General features: G+C 41.6%; 1 protein-coding gene across 3 annotated transcripts in view; it reads right to left on the bottom strand.

Moving 5' to 3' along the window:
* Positions 1–17,287, bottom strand: part of slc39a10 (solute carrier family 39 member 10) — a 73,156-nt gene that overhangs the window by 34,421 nt on the left and 21,448 nt on the right. The window contains exons 2-5 of one of the 3 annotated variants that reach the window (XM_024146102.1): positions 15,591–15,672; positions 14,942–14,970; positions 6,107–7,339; positions 5,760–5,937 (exon numbers count right to left, since the gene is read on the bottom strand). In XM_024146102.1, coding sequence (XP_024001870.1) covers positions 5,760–5,937; positions 6,107–7,339; positions 14,942–14,944 — 1,414 coding nt within the window. In that variant the 5' untranslated portion in view covers positions 14,945–14,970; positions 15,591–15,672. Of the gene's footprint in view, positions 1–5,759; positions 5,938–6,106; positions 7,340–13,228; positions 13,334–14,941; positions 14,971–15,590; positions 15,673–17,287 lie in introns of those variants that run through there. The other 2 variants (XM_024146103.2, XM_070442525.1) reach the window with 2 other exon arrangements.

The raw sequence follows: 17,287 nt of genomic DNA, 5'->3' as shown, positions 1-17,287 counted from the left end.
AACTTAGGTCCCTTCCAAGATGGCGCCGGCCAGAATGCATGCCATGTTTTGACTGATTACATAGCATAACCACAATTTGTGATGCTAAATATGCACATTTTCGAACAAACTCTATATGCATTGTGGAATATGATGTTACAGGACTGTCATCTGAAGAATTCTGAGAAGGTTAGTAAAAAATTAATATATTTGGTTGGTGATAACGTTATCGCGCTTTTTGCCCGAATCAATGCTGGGGTGATGTTAGCTCATGTGGTATGCTAATATAACGATATATTGTGTTTTCGCTGTTTAACACTTAGAAAATCTGAAATATTGTCTGGATTCACAAGATCTGTGTCTTTCAATTGCTGTACCGTGTGTATTTTTCAGAAATGTTTTAAGATGAGTAATTAGGTAATACACGTTGCTCTCTGTAGTTATTCTAGTCGCTTTGGGTGAGTTTTGTGATAGTGATGCAATGTAAACTGTGATTTATACCTGAAAATGCACAGTTTTCTAAAAAAAACATATGCCTATACCATAAATATGTTATCAGACTGTCATCTTATGAAGTTGTTTCTTGGTTAGTGGCTATATATATATCTTTATTTAGTCGAATTAGTGATAGCTACTGATGGAGTAAAAAAATGGTGGACAAAAAAAGTTGTGTCTTTTGCTATGGTGGTTAGCTAATAGAAATACATATTTTGTCTTCCCTGTAAACATTTTAAAAATCAGAAATGATGGCTGGATTCACAAGATGTTGGGCTTTCATTTGCTGTATGCTGTGTATTTTTCAGAAATGTTTTAGATGAGTATTTTGTAATTGACGTCGGTCTCTGTAATATTCCGGCTGCTTCCAACGCTATTTCAGATTGCAGCTGCAATGTAGAACTGTGATATATACCTGAAATATGGCAAATGTTTCTAAAAAAACATATGCTATACCATAAATATGTTATCAGACTGTCATCTTATGAAGTTGTTTCTTGGTTAGTGCGATATATATCTTTATTTAGTCGAAATTGTGATAGCTGCCCATTGCAGGAAAAATGAATGGTGGAGAAAAAAAAGTTGTCTTTTGCTATCGTGGTTAGCTAATAGATTTACATATTGTGTCTTCCCTGTAAAACATTTTAAAAATCAGAAATGATGGCTGGATTCACAAGATSTGTATCTTTCATCTGGTGTCTTGGACTTGTGATTTAATGATATTTAGATGCTAGTATTTACTTGTGACGCTATGCTAGGCTATGCTAGTCAGCTTTTTTACTGTGGGGGGTGCTCCCGGATCCGGGATGAGTACCAAGTAAAAGTTAAATGACTTAAATGTAATGTAAATGTTAAAAGGCACAGTCAACTTAGTGTATGTAAACTTCTGACCCACTAGAATTGTGATACAGTGAATTATAAGTGAAATAATCTCTGTAAACAATTGTTGTAAAAATTACTTGTGTCATGCACAAAGTAATGTCCTAACTGACTTGCCAGAACTATAGTTTGTTAACAAGAAATTTGTGGAGTGGTTGAAAAACGAGTTTGAATGACTCCAACCTAAGTGTATGTAAACTTCCGACTTCGACTGTAGTATGTATCAGCTGGAAGTAGAAGCCTAGGTGTTATTGTTTATTAGTTTCCTCCAATTAGGGGAGGGGTGGAATGAKTTTTGGGAAATAAAGGAAAATATATTTTAAAAAGAGAACTACACTACCATTCAAAAGTTTGGGGTCACTTAGAAATTCTTGTTTTTGAAAAAAAAGCAATTTTTTTATCCATTAAAATATCAAATTGATCAGAAATAGTGTAGACATTGTTAATGTTGTAAATTACTATTGTAGCTAGAAATGGCAGATTTTTTATGGAATATCTACATAGGCATACGGAGGCCCATTATCAGCAACCATCACTCCTGTGTTAGCTAATCCAAGTTTATCATTTTAAAAGGCTAAGTGATCATTAGAAAACCCTTTTTACAATTATGTTAGCACAGCTGAAAACTGTTGTGCTAATTAAAGAAGCAATAAAACTGGCCTTCTTCAGACTAGTTGAGTATCTGGAGCATCAGCATTTGTGAATTCAATTACAGGCTCAAAATGGCCAGAAACAAAGTCCTTTCTTCTGAAACTAGTCAGTCTATTCTTGTTCAGAGAAATGAAGRCTATTCCATGCGAGAAATTGCCAAGAAACTGAAGAGCTCGTACAACGCTGTGTGCTACTCCCTTCACAGAACAGTGCAAACGGGCTCTAACCAGAATAGAAAGAGTGGGAGGCCCCGGTGAACAACTGAGCAAGAGGACAAGTACATTAGTGTCTAGTTTGAGAAATAGACGCCTCACAAGTCCTCAACTGGCAGCTTCATTAAATAGTACCCGCAAAACACCAGTCTCAACGTCAACAGCAAAGAGGCAACTCCGGGATGCTGGTCTTCTCGGCAGAGTTCCTCTGTCCAGTGTCTGTTCTTTTGCCCATCTTAATATTTTCTTCTTATTGGCCAGTCTGAGATGTGTTTTTTTCTTTGCAACTCTGCCTAGAAGGCGAGCATCCCGGAGTTGCCTCTTCACTGTTGACGTTGAGGCTGGTGTTTTGTGGGTACTATTTAATGAAGCTGCCAGTTGAGGACTTGAGCCGTAACTGCACAAATTGTCTTTAAGCAATTTTGGTCTTTAATGCCGGGTCGACAGAAGAGTTCCTTACTTTCCCCCCCCCCTGTTTTTAGAGGGAGAGAAACCAAAAGCCCACCGTGCCTATTTTTCAAAAATCGTCAGTCCACAAAGTGAAATTCCCCCAGTGTATTTTCCCAAGTCCTCTCAACTCCAGGACCACAGACAGTTTGTTGTTGCCTGATCCAAGACTCTAGTGTCAGAGAGAGATTCTCAGACTGAATACGCCTCCATTAATTGCCACAGTTTAGACTACCGATAGATCAGCCTTCTAACTCCCCCTTGCGATAGTGTGGTGCAATGACAGAATGCCACCATCTACCACTGACGTTCACGGCATAAGCTCCTAACTTTTAAAGAAAGAACCACTGTAGTTCTACAGAATTATACCTAGAAGAGGCTTATATGGAGGAACTTTGAATTTCCTTTAAGCTAGCAAGCTAACTCACAAGCTTGTGTGTGCTGAGCAGCACCAAATTTAAAAACGTCTTATTTTTTGTAGTTAATAAATCCAATGTGAAACGTGATAACTATGCCTATAGTATCCTTAACTAGCATTGAAAAAGTTTATCTATTCTTCTCTAGCTAATTAAAAATATCTCCTTATCTTCTGAATCATGCTTGTACGTCAGTACTGTAGCCGTGCTCCAAAGGGGGGAGGGACAGTTAGCCTAAACACACAAAGATGTTCAGCTTGCAGGCAGACACTGGAATATGTTTGAGTGACAAAGTGAGGGCTTTGAATACGCTCTTTGTGTTTAAGTGTGGGACGATTAAAAATGTCCCATTAGCGCTACATGAAATGGTCACTTTTGTAGACACACTTCAAATATTGCCACCCCTCCCACATCAGCTTAAGCGAGAGGGTATTAGACAGGTAAATAGCCGAACCTGGCGTAGGCTATTTACATGGCGAACTTGCAAACTAAAGTGYGTTTGGCACTTGCCTAAGGAGGCCTTAGCTCAAGCCGAAAATAGAGCCTACTATGTAAATGGCACATACGAAATGTACAGGCATACTAATTTGACATACGAAATGTACAATGCATATTAATTTGACATATTAGATAGTATGATGAGTTTTGGGATGCAGCCTGAGTCCATACATTAGATTTGTTGTAATTTGTACGTCAGCTGATTAATTTGTGAATAAACAATTATTTTAATGACATTTGTGCCCACCTTAGTATTTCAATTAGTGTAGGTTTAGTGCCAAGTAACTGACCCTTATCGCACATGACAATTACTTCAACAACTTTGTTCACATCCTGATTGTCAACTTCATACTCTTGCAACATGTCTATTGTTTTGAAATGTATCCTCTTGCCACAGAGGCAGTTGCTACCGTTGAGTAATATCTTTTTTGCACATCAGGCAAAACTCCCTATAATCCTGAGGCAACTGTAAATCAGACAGTTCACCACTGGCGGGTCCTTCACACTCACATAACTCATACTCCCAAACCCCCCCCCCTCTAATTACCCCTATCAGGAACAGCCGGGTGGAAATATGGGGAAGGAGGGAAAAGAGACGAGAACTGGTCTTCACTCCAATTGTGATTCTCCTTCGAGCCGTGCCCAGAAAGAAAGAAAGACTGTCCTAATTGGCAGTGTGAGAAAAAAAAGGAGAACTTACAGGACATTTTCTGAGCACACAAGTAGAAGTTTACGGGGGGTAAACGAGAGGTAGTCTCTCTCCAAGGGCATCCCTACTGGTGTCTCTCGCTGCACCATGGGAGAGACTCCAGTCCTTCACCAATGAGGAGTCATCCGTGCCCTCTTTTCTTTTTCAGTGCCATCTTAATGATCTTCACCATTTTTATAGTGGTCTTCAGCCCCACAGCACAAATGTTGCATCGGGACTCTGGAGTTTGTGTGTTAATGAAAGATTTACAGTACCTTCAGAAAGTATTTAAACCCCTTGACTTGTTACACATTTTGTTGTGTTACAGCCTGATTTTAAATACCCCATAATGTCAAAGTGAAATTATGTTTTTCAAAATGTTTACAAATTAATAAAAAGCTGAAATGTCTTGAGTCAATAAGCATTCAACCCCTTTGTTACAGCAAGCCTAAATAAGTTCAGGTGTAAAATGTCCTTAACAAGTCACATAATACATTTCATGGGCTCATTCTGTGGGCAATAATTTTTGAATGACTATACCCCATCTCTGTACCCCACGCATATAATTATCTGTAAGGTCCCTCAGAGCAGTGAACACAGATTCAACCACAAAGACCAGGGAGGTTTCCCATGTCTTGCAAAGAAGGGCACCAATTGGTAGACGGGTAAAAATAAAAAAGCAGACATTGAAGAACCCTTTCAAATGAGAGGTTCGACAGGAAGTATTCCCTGTTTGGCAGTTTTGCTAAATGTTGTTGTTCAAGGCCTTTTCCATTTAGATGTATTGTCATGGGTAAGAACACTTTAGTAGTAGTACTTGGCAGCTAAAAGCTAAATTGCAGTGCTGAGAGTGCCATTGCATCAAACGCATGTCAAAACAGAAAACCACTTAGGCCTATCCAGCCCCAAGTAGTATCTATTCACCACACCAATAAAAGGGCAAAAACATAAGATCAACCTTTGTGCAGCCCTTATGTTTTGGCAAAGTTCTGCAGAGCCTTGGGAAATGCTGATGGCAAATAACTGTTATGCCAAAGTCTATTGCACACGCCATATCATGAGACTGTCAAAGCTATTGGCATGTTTCTGAGTATGTGTTCTCACTCGACACAGAAGAGCCTTCAAGCTCACTATGTGCTACCTAAGAAGCAGGGTTGTATTTGCTGGAAAAAAAATACTGTCGTTTGCAGTGCTCATTTTGTTTGCGTGCAACAGAAGCTAAGTGTGTACAGCAGGGTGTGACTGACACATCTATTGTGCAAATAGGCCCTAATACTGCCACCCATGTGTGAGTTGCACCATTCGAAACATAGATTCAAAGACTTACGTCCACAGAACAATCCAATAACATTATGTAGGCTTTTGGACACGAGTACCGCAATTGTCAATTTGACATAAAAGTCACAATGGGCACCTTGTTAGTGGATGAAGTAAGATCCTTATGAGGGCTACATAAATGCATTACTGTCACCGAGTGAAATCACAGGGCCTTACCGGAGTTGGCTGGCTCCAGGGCGGCCTGCCCCACGTCCACCTGGTGATAGTGGCGGATGCAGACGCGGCTGTCAATCTGGTAGAGCAGGGCCGGGCACAGGTAGGTGAACTGGCTGGGCGAGATGCGGGAGTCTGGACTCAGGCCATAGTAGTTGAGGAGCTGGGTCAGATTCAGACACTGGAGATTGAGGAAGGAGGGAGGAAGAGATGGTGGATAGGGGAGAAAAGGTTCATCAAACAGTACCATGTCATTACACATCCTTTACTACTCAGTTTATGCAAATCCATTTAATATATATATATTAACATTTGGTGTATTCATCATACATCAAATAAATAAGCCCCACCTCCTCATGCTGGTGAACCACGTCCTCTTGATGCCTGGGCAGGGCTGGCACCGGTAACGTGGGGCTCAAGTGGGGCTCACCTGCCGCCCTCTTCCCCCTAGGCGCAGAACTAAGACTGTGACCATGCACGTGGTCATGTTCCTGACTGTGGTTATGGTGGTCTTGGTTTCGGGTCCACTGGCCTTTGGGTTTCCTTGGCCTCTTGGGCTTGGATTCTGGAGGTAGGGTAAGTGGGGCAGAGGGCTTGGCAATGGAGACCTCTGAAGCCTCGGCCCCTGGTTGCTGCTCCTGGCGGGCCTGTGCCGGGTCTGTGGATGGCTGCTCTTGATGTGCTTGAGGACTGTCTGTGTTGTTTTGTGAGTGATGGGGGTGTGTGTGGGGTTTGAGGTCATGATCATGATAGTGTTCATGATGATGAGGCTGAGTCTTGTTGCTGTGGTCTTCATGGTTGAGCTGTTGGCTCTCTTTGTGTTTGTGCTTTTTGTCTTGTTCGTGGTCATGATTTTGTTTATGATCATGAATGTGGTCACTGTCTTTTACTGGGCCGTGGTCATGTTTGTGGTCGTGATCCTCCAATGGACCATCTACAGTGGGACCATCTACAGTGGGACCGTCACCGGTCGCCAGCTGGTTGCAGGGGGAGTGAGTTGGCCCTGGATCTGTATGTGGGTGGTAGTGTGCGTGGGGCCTCTCCCGTGTATGCTGGTGTCTATGCCCATGGCCATGCCCTGGCTCTTCGTGGGTGGGCGAGTGTGAGTGGAGCCCCTCCTGGACCTCCAGCAGGTCCAGGTGGGCAACGTGATCGTGGCCCAGCTCCTCATGCTCCAAGCCCACCACCTTCACCTCCCCCAGACCCAGGCTGAGCAGCAGGCTCTGGAAGCCACGGAAGTCCAGCTGGCCGCGCTGGCCGTAACGCCGGAACAGTTGGTGGATGTAGAAGCGCTGCTCCAGCTCTAGCACCTCGCCGGGACTCCCCTTGTTCTGCGCATCTATTTCCCCGCCAGACCCTCCTCCGCCCACGTAAGGAGCCTGGGAGATCTGCAGGTCACTGTGGGCGTGTTCGTGACCATCATGTTCGCCAGCGCCGCCATGGTCGCCTTGGTGATGGCCGTGGTGATGGTGCTGGCTGTCGCCGTGGCAGTGGCTGCACTGGTGGAACAGGAAGGTGAGCACACATAGGAAGCAGAACTTGGTGTGAGCGTGGACCCGCATCGTCTCCCCGCTATGACACCCCTAAAATAGGTAAAGAGAACACACACACACACACCTGTAAGAAACTTTGTTATAAGCCTAGAAATTGATGAAGTAGCTACCCAACTGATCCCATAACCATTCTGATTTAAAATAAAGACTGGACAAATGGGCTTTCATCTAATTGCAGCCTGAGCACAATAAGCTCCCCAAAGAGCTAGCCGGAGAAAGTGTGAGAAATTTTGTTTTTTTCCTTCATGTTTTTCAGCCAGAGGCAGACATAGCATTCCAGTCAAATGATCTTCATAAGATCTCCAGAGAGGCCTGGGGGTGAGGGGGATGCTAGGGAGTTGAATAGGAATAACTAACTGCAAAGACCAGAGTTAGAAAGAGGGTAAGGCAATGGGGATTGTTAGCAAGGGAACCCTTGTTTTGATGCTAGAGACAGACAGTGCTGGGGACAGACCCCAGACGTCATAGACAATAACTGAAGAAGCCAAACTACAGAGAGCATTGAAACCCGTAGACCAGCAACTGTATTGAAGACACAGATTTAAAGTACACAACACTACCAAATCACTTATTTTTAGTACATTTTCAAAACATTGGTAGTGGGCTGTGTCCTATGTCATTTCTACAGAATTCGTACCAGTCAAAAGTTTGGGCACCTACTTATTCAAGGGTTTCTTTATTTTTACTATGTTCTACACTGTAGAATAAGTGAAGACATCAAAACTATGAAATAACACATATGGAATCATGCAAAACCAACAAAAAAAAGTTTGAAGAACTTAAAATATATATTTAGATTTGTTTAAAAGTAGCCACCCTTTACCTTGATGACAGCTTTATACACTCTTGGGATTTTATCATCCTGCTTCACCTTGAATGCTTTTCCAACAGTCTTGAAGGAGTTCCCACATATGCTAACCACTTGTTGGCTGCTTTTCCTTCACTCTGCGGTCCAACTCATCCCAAACCATCTCAATTGGGTTGACATCAGGTGATTGTGGAGGCCAGGTCATCTGATGCAGCACTCCATCACTCTCCTTTTTGGTAGAATAGCCCTTACATAGTCTGGAGGTGTGTTGGGTCAATGTCCTGTTGAAAACCAAATTATAGTCCCACTAAGCACAAACCAGATGGGATGGCGTATCGATGCAGAATTCTGTGGTAGCCATGCTAGTTAAGTATGCCCTGAATTCAAAAATAAATCAGTGTCACCAGCAAAGCACCACCAGAACATCACACTTCCTCCTACATGTTTCATGGTGGGAACTACACATGCAGAGATCATCCGTTCACCTACTCTGCATCACAAAGACACGGCGGACGGAACCAAAAATCTAAAATTAGGATTCATCAGCCCAAAGGACAGATTTCTACTGGTCTAATGTCCATTGATCTTGTTTCTTGACGTCCTTTAGTAGTGGTTTCTTTGCAGAAATTCGGCCATGAAGGCTTGATTCATGCAGTCTGCACTGAACAGTTGATGTGGAGATGTCTGTTACTTGAACTCTGAAGTATTTATTTGGGCTGCAATTTGAGGCTGGTAACTAATGAACTTATCCTCTGCAGCAGAGGTAACTCTGGGTCTGCCTATCCAATGGCGGTCCTCATGAGAGCCAGTTTCATCATAGCGCTTGTTGGTTTTTGCCCATGCACTTGAAGAAACTTTCAAAGCTCTTGAAATTTTCCGGAATGACTGACCTTCATGTCTTGAAGTAATGGACTGTTGTTTCTCTTTGCTTATTTGAGTCGTTCTTGCCACAATACAGACTTGGTCTCTCTTTTACCAAATAGGGTTATCTTATGTATACCACCACCATCTTGTCACAACACAACTGATTGGCCCCAATGCACTAAGGAAAGAAATTCCACAAATTAACTTAAGGCACACCTGTTMATTGAAATGCATTCCAGGTGACAACCTCATGAAGCTGGTTGAGAGAATGCCAAGAGTGTGCAAAGCTGTCAAGGCAAAGGGTGGCTACTTTGAAGAATCTCAAACATAAAATATATATCTTGACTTTTTTGGTTACTGCATCATTCCACATGTTATTTCATAGTTTTGATGTCTTCATTATTATTCTACAATGAAGAAAATAGTAAGAATAAAGAAAAACCCTGGAATGAATAGGTGTCCAAACCTTTGACTGGTATTATATACACAAAAGTATGTGGACACCACTTTAGATTAATGGATTTGGCCGTTTCAGCCAAACCCATTGCTGACAGCTGTATAAACTCAAGCACACAGCCATGCAATTTCCAAACATTGGAAATAGAATGCCCTTACTGAAGAGCGCAGTGCATTTCAACCTGGCACCTTCATAGGATGCCACCTTTCCAATAGGTCATTCTAGAGCTGCCCCAGTCAACTGTAAGGGCYGTTATTGTGAAGTGGAAACACCTAGGATCAACAACGGATTCGCCGCAAAGTGGTAGGCGACACAAGCTCAGAGAACGGGACCGCCGAGTGCTGAAGTGAGTAGCCTCTGGAGGCAACGTCAGCACAAGAACTGTTCGTTGGGAGCCTAAGATCACCATGGTGTAGTGGTGTAAAGCTTGCCGCCATTGGATTCTGGAGCAGTGGAAACTTGTTCTCTGCAGTGATAAATCACGCTTCACCATCGGACAGTCCGTCGGATGAATCTGGGCTTGTCGGATGCCAGGAGAACGCTACCTGCCCAAATAAATAGTGCCAATGTAAAATTTGGTGGAGGAGGAATAATGGTCTGGGGCTGTATTTCATGGTTTGGGCTAGGCCCCTTAGTTCCTGTGAAGGGAAATCTTAACGCTACAGCATACAATGACATTCTAGACGATTCTTTGCTTCCAACTTTGTGGCAACAGTTTGGGGAAGGCCCTTTCCTGTTTCAACATAACAATGCTCCCATGCACAAAGCAAGGTCCATACAGAAAGGGTTTGTCGAGATCAGTGTGGAAGAACTTGACTGGCCTGCACAAAGCCCTGACCTCAACTCCATCTAACAGCTTTGGGATGAATTGGAACGCCAACAGCGAGCCAGGCCTAATCGCCCAACATCAGTGGCCGACCTCACTAATGCTCGTGGCTAAATGGAACCAAGTCCCCGCAGCAATGTGCCAACATCTAGTGGAAAACCTTCCCAGAAGAGCAGTCTTATATAGCAGCAAAGGGGGACCAACTCCATATTAATGCCCATGATCTTTGAATGAGAAGTTCAACAAAAAAGTAGCTATACAATCTTTAGCAGTCTTGAGTCCTAGAGGGAATGGAACGAATCCAACAATTGTCCAACAAAGCACCAMGAAATAAAAATTAAAATCAGTCAATGGTATAATTATTTGAAAGGTGATCTAAGCAAACTATGTACACTGCTCTGCATCCTTGACTCAATATTATTTTATTTATTTAAAGTGGCAATGTGTAACTTTTTGGGAGACCAGAGCAAAGGATCCTAGAAAGGTAAGTAGAAGATCTGTCACACACTGAAAGCAAGTCTAAGAAGCTGTAGATTTGTTCTATGTGCGCCATTTCTAAGCTTCCCGTTGAAGTTGAGTCTCTTTTGGTTTTGTACACCAGCTTCAAACAGCTGAAAACACAATACTTTTGTTTCTGGAAAATATATTTCACAGTGGTTTAGATGGTACAATGATTCTCTAAACTAAACAATGATTCTCTAAACTAAACTAACTAACTACTATATTTTGTCACATGAACTGAAATATTAGAATATTAGCAACCAGGAAATGGCAGAGCGATGTGTAGTGCAACTTCAACCTTTATTTTAAGCCCACATGCAGTCTTTATAATTGTATGTTTAAATCACTGTCTAATAAAATCAGTGTGTGTTTATTTCATGAAAATAACTCCAAATAGGTTTTTGATCATTTATTTCCCTGAGCCTTTTGTCATTGAAATGCTCAGTCTAAATCTGTTTGACACGATCATATACACAGCCATGATTGGCATACAGGATCCTCTAGACCAGGGATGGGCAATTGGCGGCCTTTTACAGGCCAGCGGATCAATTTCCCCCCCCCAAAAACGTACTGTTAAAGAGTGAGAAGAGTTAGAATACACAAGGGAACATTTTTCAATTTGGTTGTGCATCAGCAGTTTCTCTCGTTATGTCAGTCACTCAACTAGCTTGTGTCAGCTAACATTTTTTTAGATTCAAGGGAGCCCTGCATGACAAGATCAGCAGCAAGTTACCTGTACCTAATACATTTCATTTATTTAGCATTGGTTATTACTAGGCTACTTATCTACAGATTCAAAGTGTGCATCTCGTTTCTGGTCACATTACAGGAAGGTACTTTCCACTCCCTCTGAGAATTAAGACTGCTAAGGAATTTTTTGGGGGGACATTGACACATCCTGACTTTAGGACAATCCCAATATGAATGAAATCGGATGAGAGTTTGAGTTGAGGTTTGTATGCCTTTAAAGCTACAGTCTGGGATATGTTTAATGGAAGCCCCGCCACTTGTTTTGGTATACAGCTAAGGGATGGGGCTGGGGTAGATGTCATGATCTGTCAGTCCTTGCATCCACAAGATAGTTTAAAACATATTTTGTTTACCTTCCTGTCGTTTGTAAACCCTGGAGAAATACAACCTTATATTTTGAGTTATGGTAGAATAAGACAGTTTTGCTAATCTCATGAGGCATCTATAAAATTATATTCTTCAAGAATCAATTACCATTGAACATATTGCCAGATCCCAGATTTCACCTGTAAGGACAGAGACTGACATGAAGGCTAGAGACAGACTTATCAATCCATGCTCTATAGATCTGTAGAGTCAGAGTATATTTAAAGATTGTGCAGAGACAAAAGTAGGTTTAGCTGTAAATTGGAGCCTGGAGTACTCTATACAAAGCAGGATTCTTTTTTTGCATGTGACTAATATAATTTATAATATTGACATTTACTAGCTAACAGTTATTGACTTAATCATTTAGCATTTATAATCTCCAAGAGTAAGTCTTAAAAGTATAAACTGACATATGGAATTGTTTAAGGTCATACTGTGGAGAACAACATCCTGTTCATAAGAGTCTCCCCTTTCTATAGAGTGGTTAAATTAGTTAGTTGGCAATACTGCTACAGACGTTTGTGAGAAGACCAATTTTCGGGGTGTTTCCTGGTCCGACAAACAGCCCTGTAGTTCTACCACTTTTGACAGCAGATGCAGAAGGTCGACATAAGCGGATGCGGTGGATTGAGACGCAGGGATTGCAAAATAAACTGGTATCTGTAGCTTAAACTGACAGATTTTGATTGGGATTTTWAAAATAATGTTACTTAAATTGATGGACCGGTGCATAAAGATTTCTCTCTTCTCATTTTTATATATCAGTAACTGAGATTAAACAGACCATGTTATTTATTTTTGCTATGATCTGTCCCCCCTAGGGTAGAGTACTGCATCATACAATTATTTGTAAACATTCTACACAAAGAAAGACTTTCTGGTACCCATGCGTCACTACGTCAGGCTACTTTATATCAATACTAACGTTTAGGCCAACATATGTTTGTGTTAGTATTGATGTCAGATCACCATGCGTATCTCAGTCAATTCTGATAACCTGGTACAGGTCCCAAGTATTCTGCCAATACCAGAGCTAATCAATGACTAACTTCCTTATCCCAGATTTAGGATAAGGAGGTTCAAATACTAGGATCCATTCGTTAAGTGGTACCAAAGGGCTGCTCGATAATATGCATCTAATACATGATACTTACAAATATAAAACATTTATATATGAGTGACTTCATACACATATCAACACAATTATTGCCAAATGCAGACTGTTGCACACTATATAACCATGTAACAATTAAAGTGGGAATGAACTGCTAAACATTATGTACAGTCAAATCAATGTGACACAATCAGTCAAACAATCCAAGGAAAGCAGAGTAGGCTACTTACCACAGAGTGCCTTGCTTGCCGAAGCGATGCGTGAAATCAAGTTAAGGCAGAGTGTGTGACAGCGGTGCAGCTTTTCGGTTGCAAACGGCAATGTGCTTACAAGGCTACTTCGCGGCTGCTTCCGACAAGACACTGTTTATAAACATGAGTCTGGGCTGACCTATGAACCCACGTGGAGATAGGGCAAGACTAACCTATTTTAAGAACACACCTCTAACAAACACAGCATGGTGTGTGTCTACTGAATACATTTGTTGTTGAGTGCTTTCACAAGATTTGCAATATTTGTGAACTACAATAATTTGCGTTTTATCACCAAAGTCCCATATACTACCCACCACTGCGACCTGTATGCTCTCGTTGGCTGGCCCTCGCTTCATATTCGTTGCCAAATCCACTGGCTCCAGGTAATCTATAAGTCTTTGCTAGGTATAGCTCTGCTCTCAGCTCACTGGTCACCAAAGCAGCACCCACCCATAGCACGCGCTCCAGCAGGTATATTTCACGGGTCCCTCCAAAGGCAATTCCTCTTTTGGCCACCTTTCCTTCCAGTTCTCTGCTGCCAATGACTGGAACGAAGTGCAAAAGTCATTGAAGCTGGAGACTCATATCTCCCTCACTAACTTTAAGCATCCGCTGCCAGAGTAGCTTACAGATCATTGCACCTGTACATAGCCCATCTGTAAATAGCCTACCCAACTACCTCATCTCCATATTATTATTATTTTTTGCTCCTTTGCACCCCAGTATCTCTACTTGCACATTCATCTTCTGCACATCTATCACTCCAGTGTTCAATTGCTAAATTGTAATTATTTCGCCGCTATGGCCTATTTATTGCCTTACCTCCCTAATCGTACTTCATTTGCACACACTGTACATAGACTTTTCTATTGTGTTATTGACTGTACATTTGTTTATTCCATGTGTAACTCTGTTGTCTTGGCCAGGTCGTAGTTGTAAATGAGAACTTGTTCTCAACTGTCCTACCTGGTTAAATAAATAAAATTTTGGAAAAAACGTATGACCTATATAAAATAAGTAATATCAGCACCTCTAATGCTCCTTAAAGGTTTATTGAGACATACATAAGACAAATCTTTCGATACCACTGGGCCCTCGAAGGAAGATTGCGCAAACAGTTTACTCTAATTGACACTCAAAATATGAAATGACTTAATATTTTAAAATCTGTCAAACTGTTGTTTCATAAAATGTGAGATGTTTWGGCCATGCAGCTTTTAATTTCAGTTTGTTCATTATATCCTTGCTTTTCGGGGGACCCCTGAAGTCAAGCAACTAAAAAGTACCTATAGTTATTCTAAATTAAACATTCTAAAAATGTTCGATGACACAAAAACATTCTTGTTTATGAGATAAACAAGAACATCTTAAACAAAAATATTTTGGGAAGGGGTATACTAGCCAACTTGCCTAAATATTCTGAAAACGTATTATTTTTATTGAAAGCTTGAAATGGGCAGGACCTAAATGACCCAACAACCAAAACACAGAAGTATTGCCTTCTTAACAAGAAAATCAATAGTTATTTCTTGTTTATCAAAGTTTGCCAGCTAACTCATTGATCCTGCTTTGTAGTATACCCCGCTGTGTGTGTGTGTGGTCTAAACACATAGGTAAAGCTTTTGGTTACAGTAGCCAAAGAATACTGTATTTGAACTTATAGCTGGGGAGAGCGGGTCATTAACTCACCATATCCAAGGGCGCCTTCTTCAATTCAACTGTGAATGAAAAGACCAATTCTCTGTTTAGTATAAAGCTCATACACCTTTGACACACACAACTCCAGAGATCCCTCAGGCTTAGTGTATTTTCAGGATTTAGTCAGGCTTGCGTGTTATGCACCACAACCAGTGTTTTTTTTTCAGACGGCCAATGAAAAAAGGTCAGCGAGTGATGTAACCGAACGCACTACAACCCAGCTCGTGAATTCACATGATGTTATTCTTTTAAGATACAATTTCAACCATAATTTACACAACAATTAGATATTTTTGACTCGGCTACACCTAGTCTGTTGTGACAGACAGCGGATTAGCATCATTCAATTATTATTTTAGACAAAAAAAAAAARGGGGATTTCACAGAAGTAGCTGTTGGATTTTAACAGCAAAGGATTGTAAACACAGGTGGACTTTACGTAAGGAAAAGGGCTGAGGACTGGCTTTGGTAGATGCTTTCACAGGGGGGGGAGAACTGTCCGCTTCCATTCAGTACAGGTTTGAACACCTCAGCCCCCAAAGTCAAATTGAATAACACTAAACATAACCCATCTTTGATAGCAAGCACATTTCCTAGTTAACCAAATTAAACAAAATATATTTGGAAAGGTTAAACTTACTGTAGTAATACTGCTCCACCTTGGCCCCCAATCCTGATGTGATAGGGCCTTTTCCAGTTCTTCAGAAACACCAACTGTTGAGCTGAGGAGAGAAGCGTGACCAATAGCCCATATTCTCAAAAACGTGAACAATGACAACTGAAATGCAGAGAATGGGAGAAACTCCCCAAATACAGGCGTGCCAAGCTTGTAGTATCATACCCAAGAAAAGTGRAGGTGCTTCAAAGTACTGAGTAAAGGGTCTCAAATTATGTTAATGTAAAAAAGTAGCAAAAATTAACAAAAAAAAGTTCTTTGTCATTAAGCAGTATTGTCTGAAGATTGATGAAGGGACAAAAATTATTTAATCAATTTAAGAATAAGGTTGAAACATAACAAAATGTGGCAAAATTCATGGGGTCTGAATACTTTCTGTACAAATCCACAGGCCTCCACATTCAAAGAACTTGCACAGTTTATTATCTGATGGTTATGCAAACACCTAAGCCTCACAGGCTTTGACTTATACACGACCTAGGCTTATACAACATGGTCCAAGAACTAGCAGTCTAGTGAATATTTATCTGGGGGCCTGGCAGAAGCAGCGGTGCATTCCTGGCGTGCAGACAGTCRAGGCTTTTTCTCTATCGCTCATCTTTAAACACGAGGCGGTGGGAGAGGAGACGAGAGCCCTTAAGCCGTGTCACATGACTCTCACACGGCTACAGCTTCCTCCTCATCTCTGTCTCTGAGTGCGCGCGTGACGAATTTAATTTTGTCACATGCTTTGTAAAAAATTATAAAAACACCGGGTGTAGACTAACAGTGAACTGCTTACTTACAGGCCCTTCCCACCAATGCTGAAGAAAGCCAAAAGAACTAGAAAAATAACAACATGCGGAACAAATACACAAGTAACGATAACTTAGCTACAGTGGGGAGAAGAAGTATTTGATAACCTGGGAAATCGTCTGTGTTTCCTACTTACAAAGCATATAGAGGTCTGTACTTTTTATCATAGGTACACTTCAACTGTGAGAGACGGAATCTAAAAAAAGATCACATTGTATGATTTTTAAGTAATTAATTTGCATTTTATTGCATGACATAAGTATTTGATACATCAGAAAAGCAGAACTTAATATTTGGTACAGAAACCTTTGTTTGCAATTACAGAGATCATACGTTTCCTGTAGTTCTTGACCAGGTTTGCACACACTGCAGCAGGGATTTTGGCCCACTCCTCCATACAGACCTTCTCCAGATTTCGGGGCTGTCGCTGGGCAATACAGACTTTCAGCTCCCTCCAAAGATGTTCTATTGGGTTCAGGTCTGGAGACTGGCTAGGCCACTCCAGGACCTTGAGATGCTTCTTACGGAGCCACTCCTTAGTTGCCCTGGCTGTGTGTTTTGGGTCGTTGTCATGCTGGAAGACCCAGCCACGACCCATCTTCAATGCTCTTACTGAGGGAAGGAGGTTGTTGGYCAAGATCTCGCRATACATGGCCCCATCCAYCCTMYCCTCAATACGGTGCAGTCGTCCTGTCCCCTTTGCAGAAAAGCATCCCCAAAGAATGATGTTTCCACCTCCATGCTTCACGGTTGGGATGGTGTTCTTGGGGTTGTACTCGTCCTTCTTCTTCCTCCAAACACGGCGAGTGGAGTTTAGACCAAAAAGCTATATTTTTGTCCCATCAGACCACATGACCATCTCCCAT

Source organism: Salvelinus sp. IW2-2015, unplaced genomic scaffold (assembly GCF_002910315.2).
Source record: "Salvelinus sp. IW2-2015 unplaced genomic scaffold, ASM291031v2 Un_scaffold16287, whole genome shotgun sequence".
In the NCBI taxonomy this organism is placed as follows: Eukaryota; Metazoa; Chordata; class Actinopteri; order Salmoniformes; family Salmonidae; genus Salvelinus; species Salvelinus sp. IW2-2015.
Note: the sequence above shows the minus strand (reverse complement) of the source record. Positions and strands in the feature narration are given on the sequence as shown.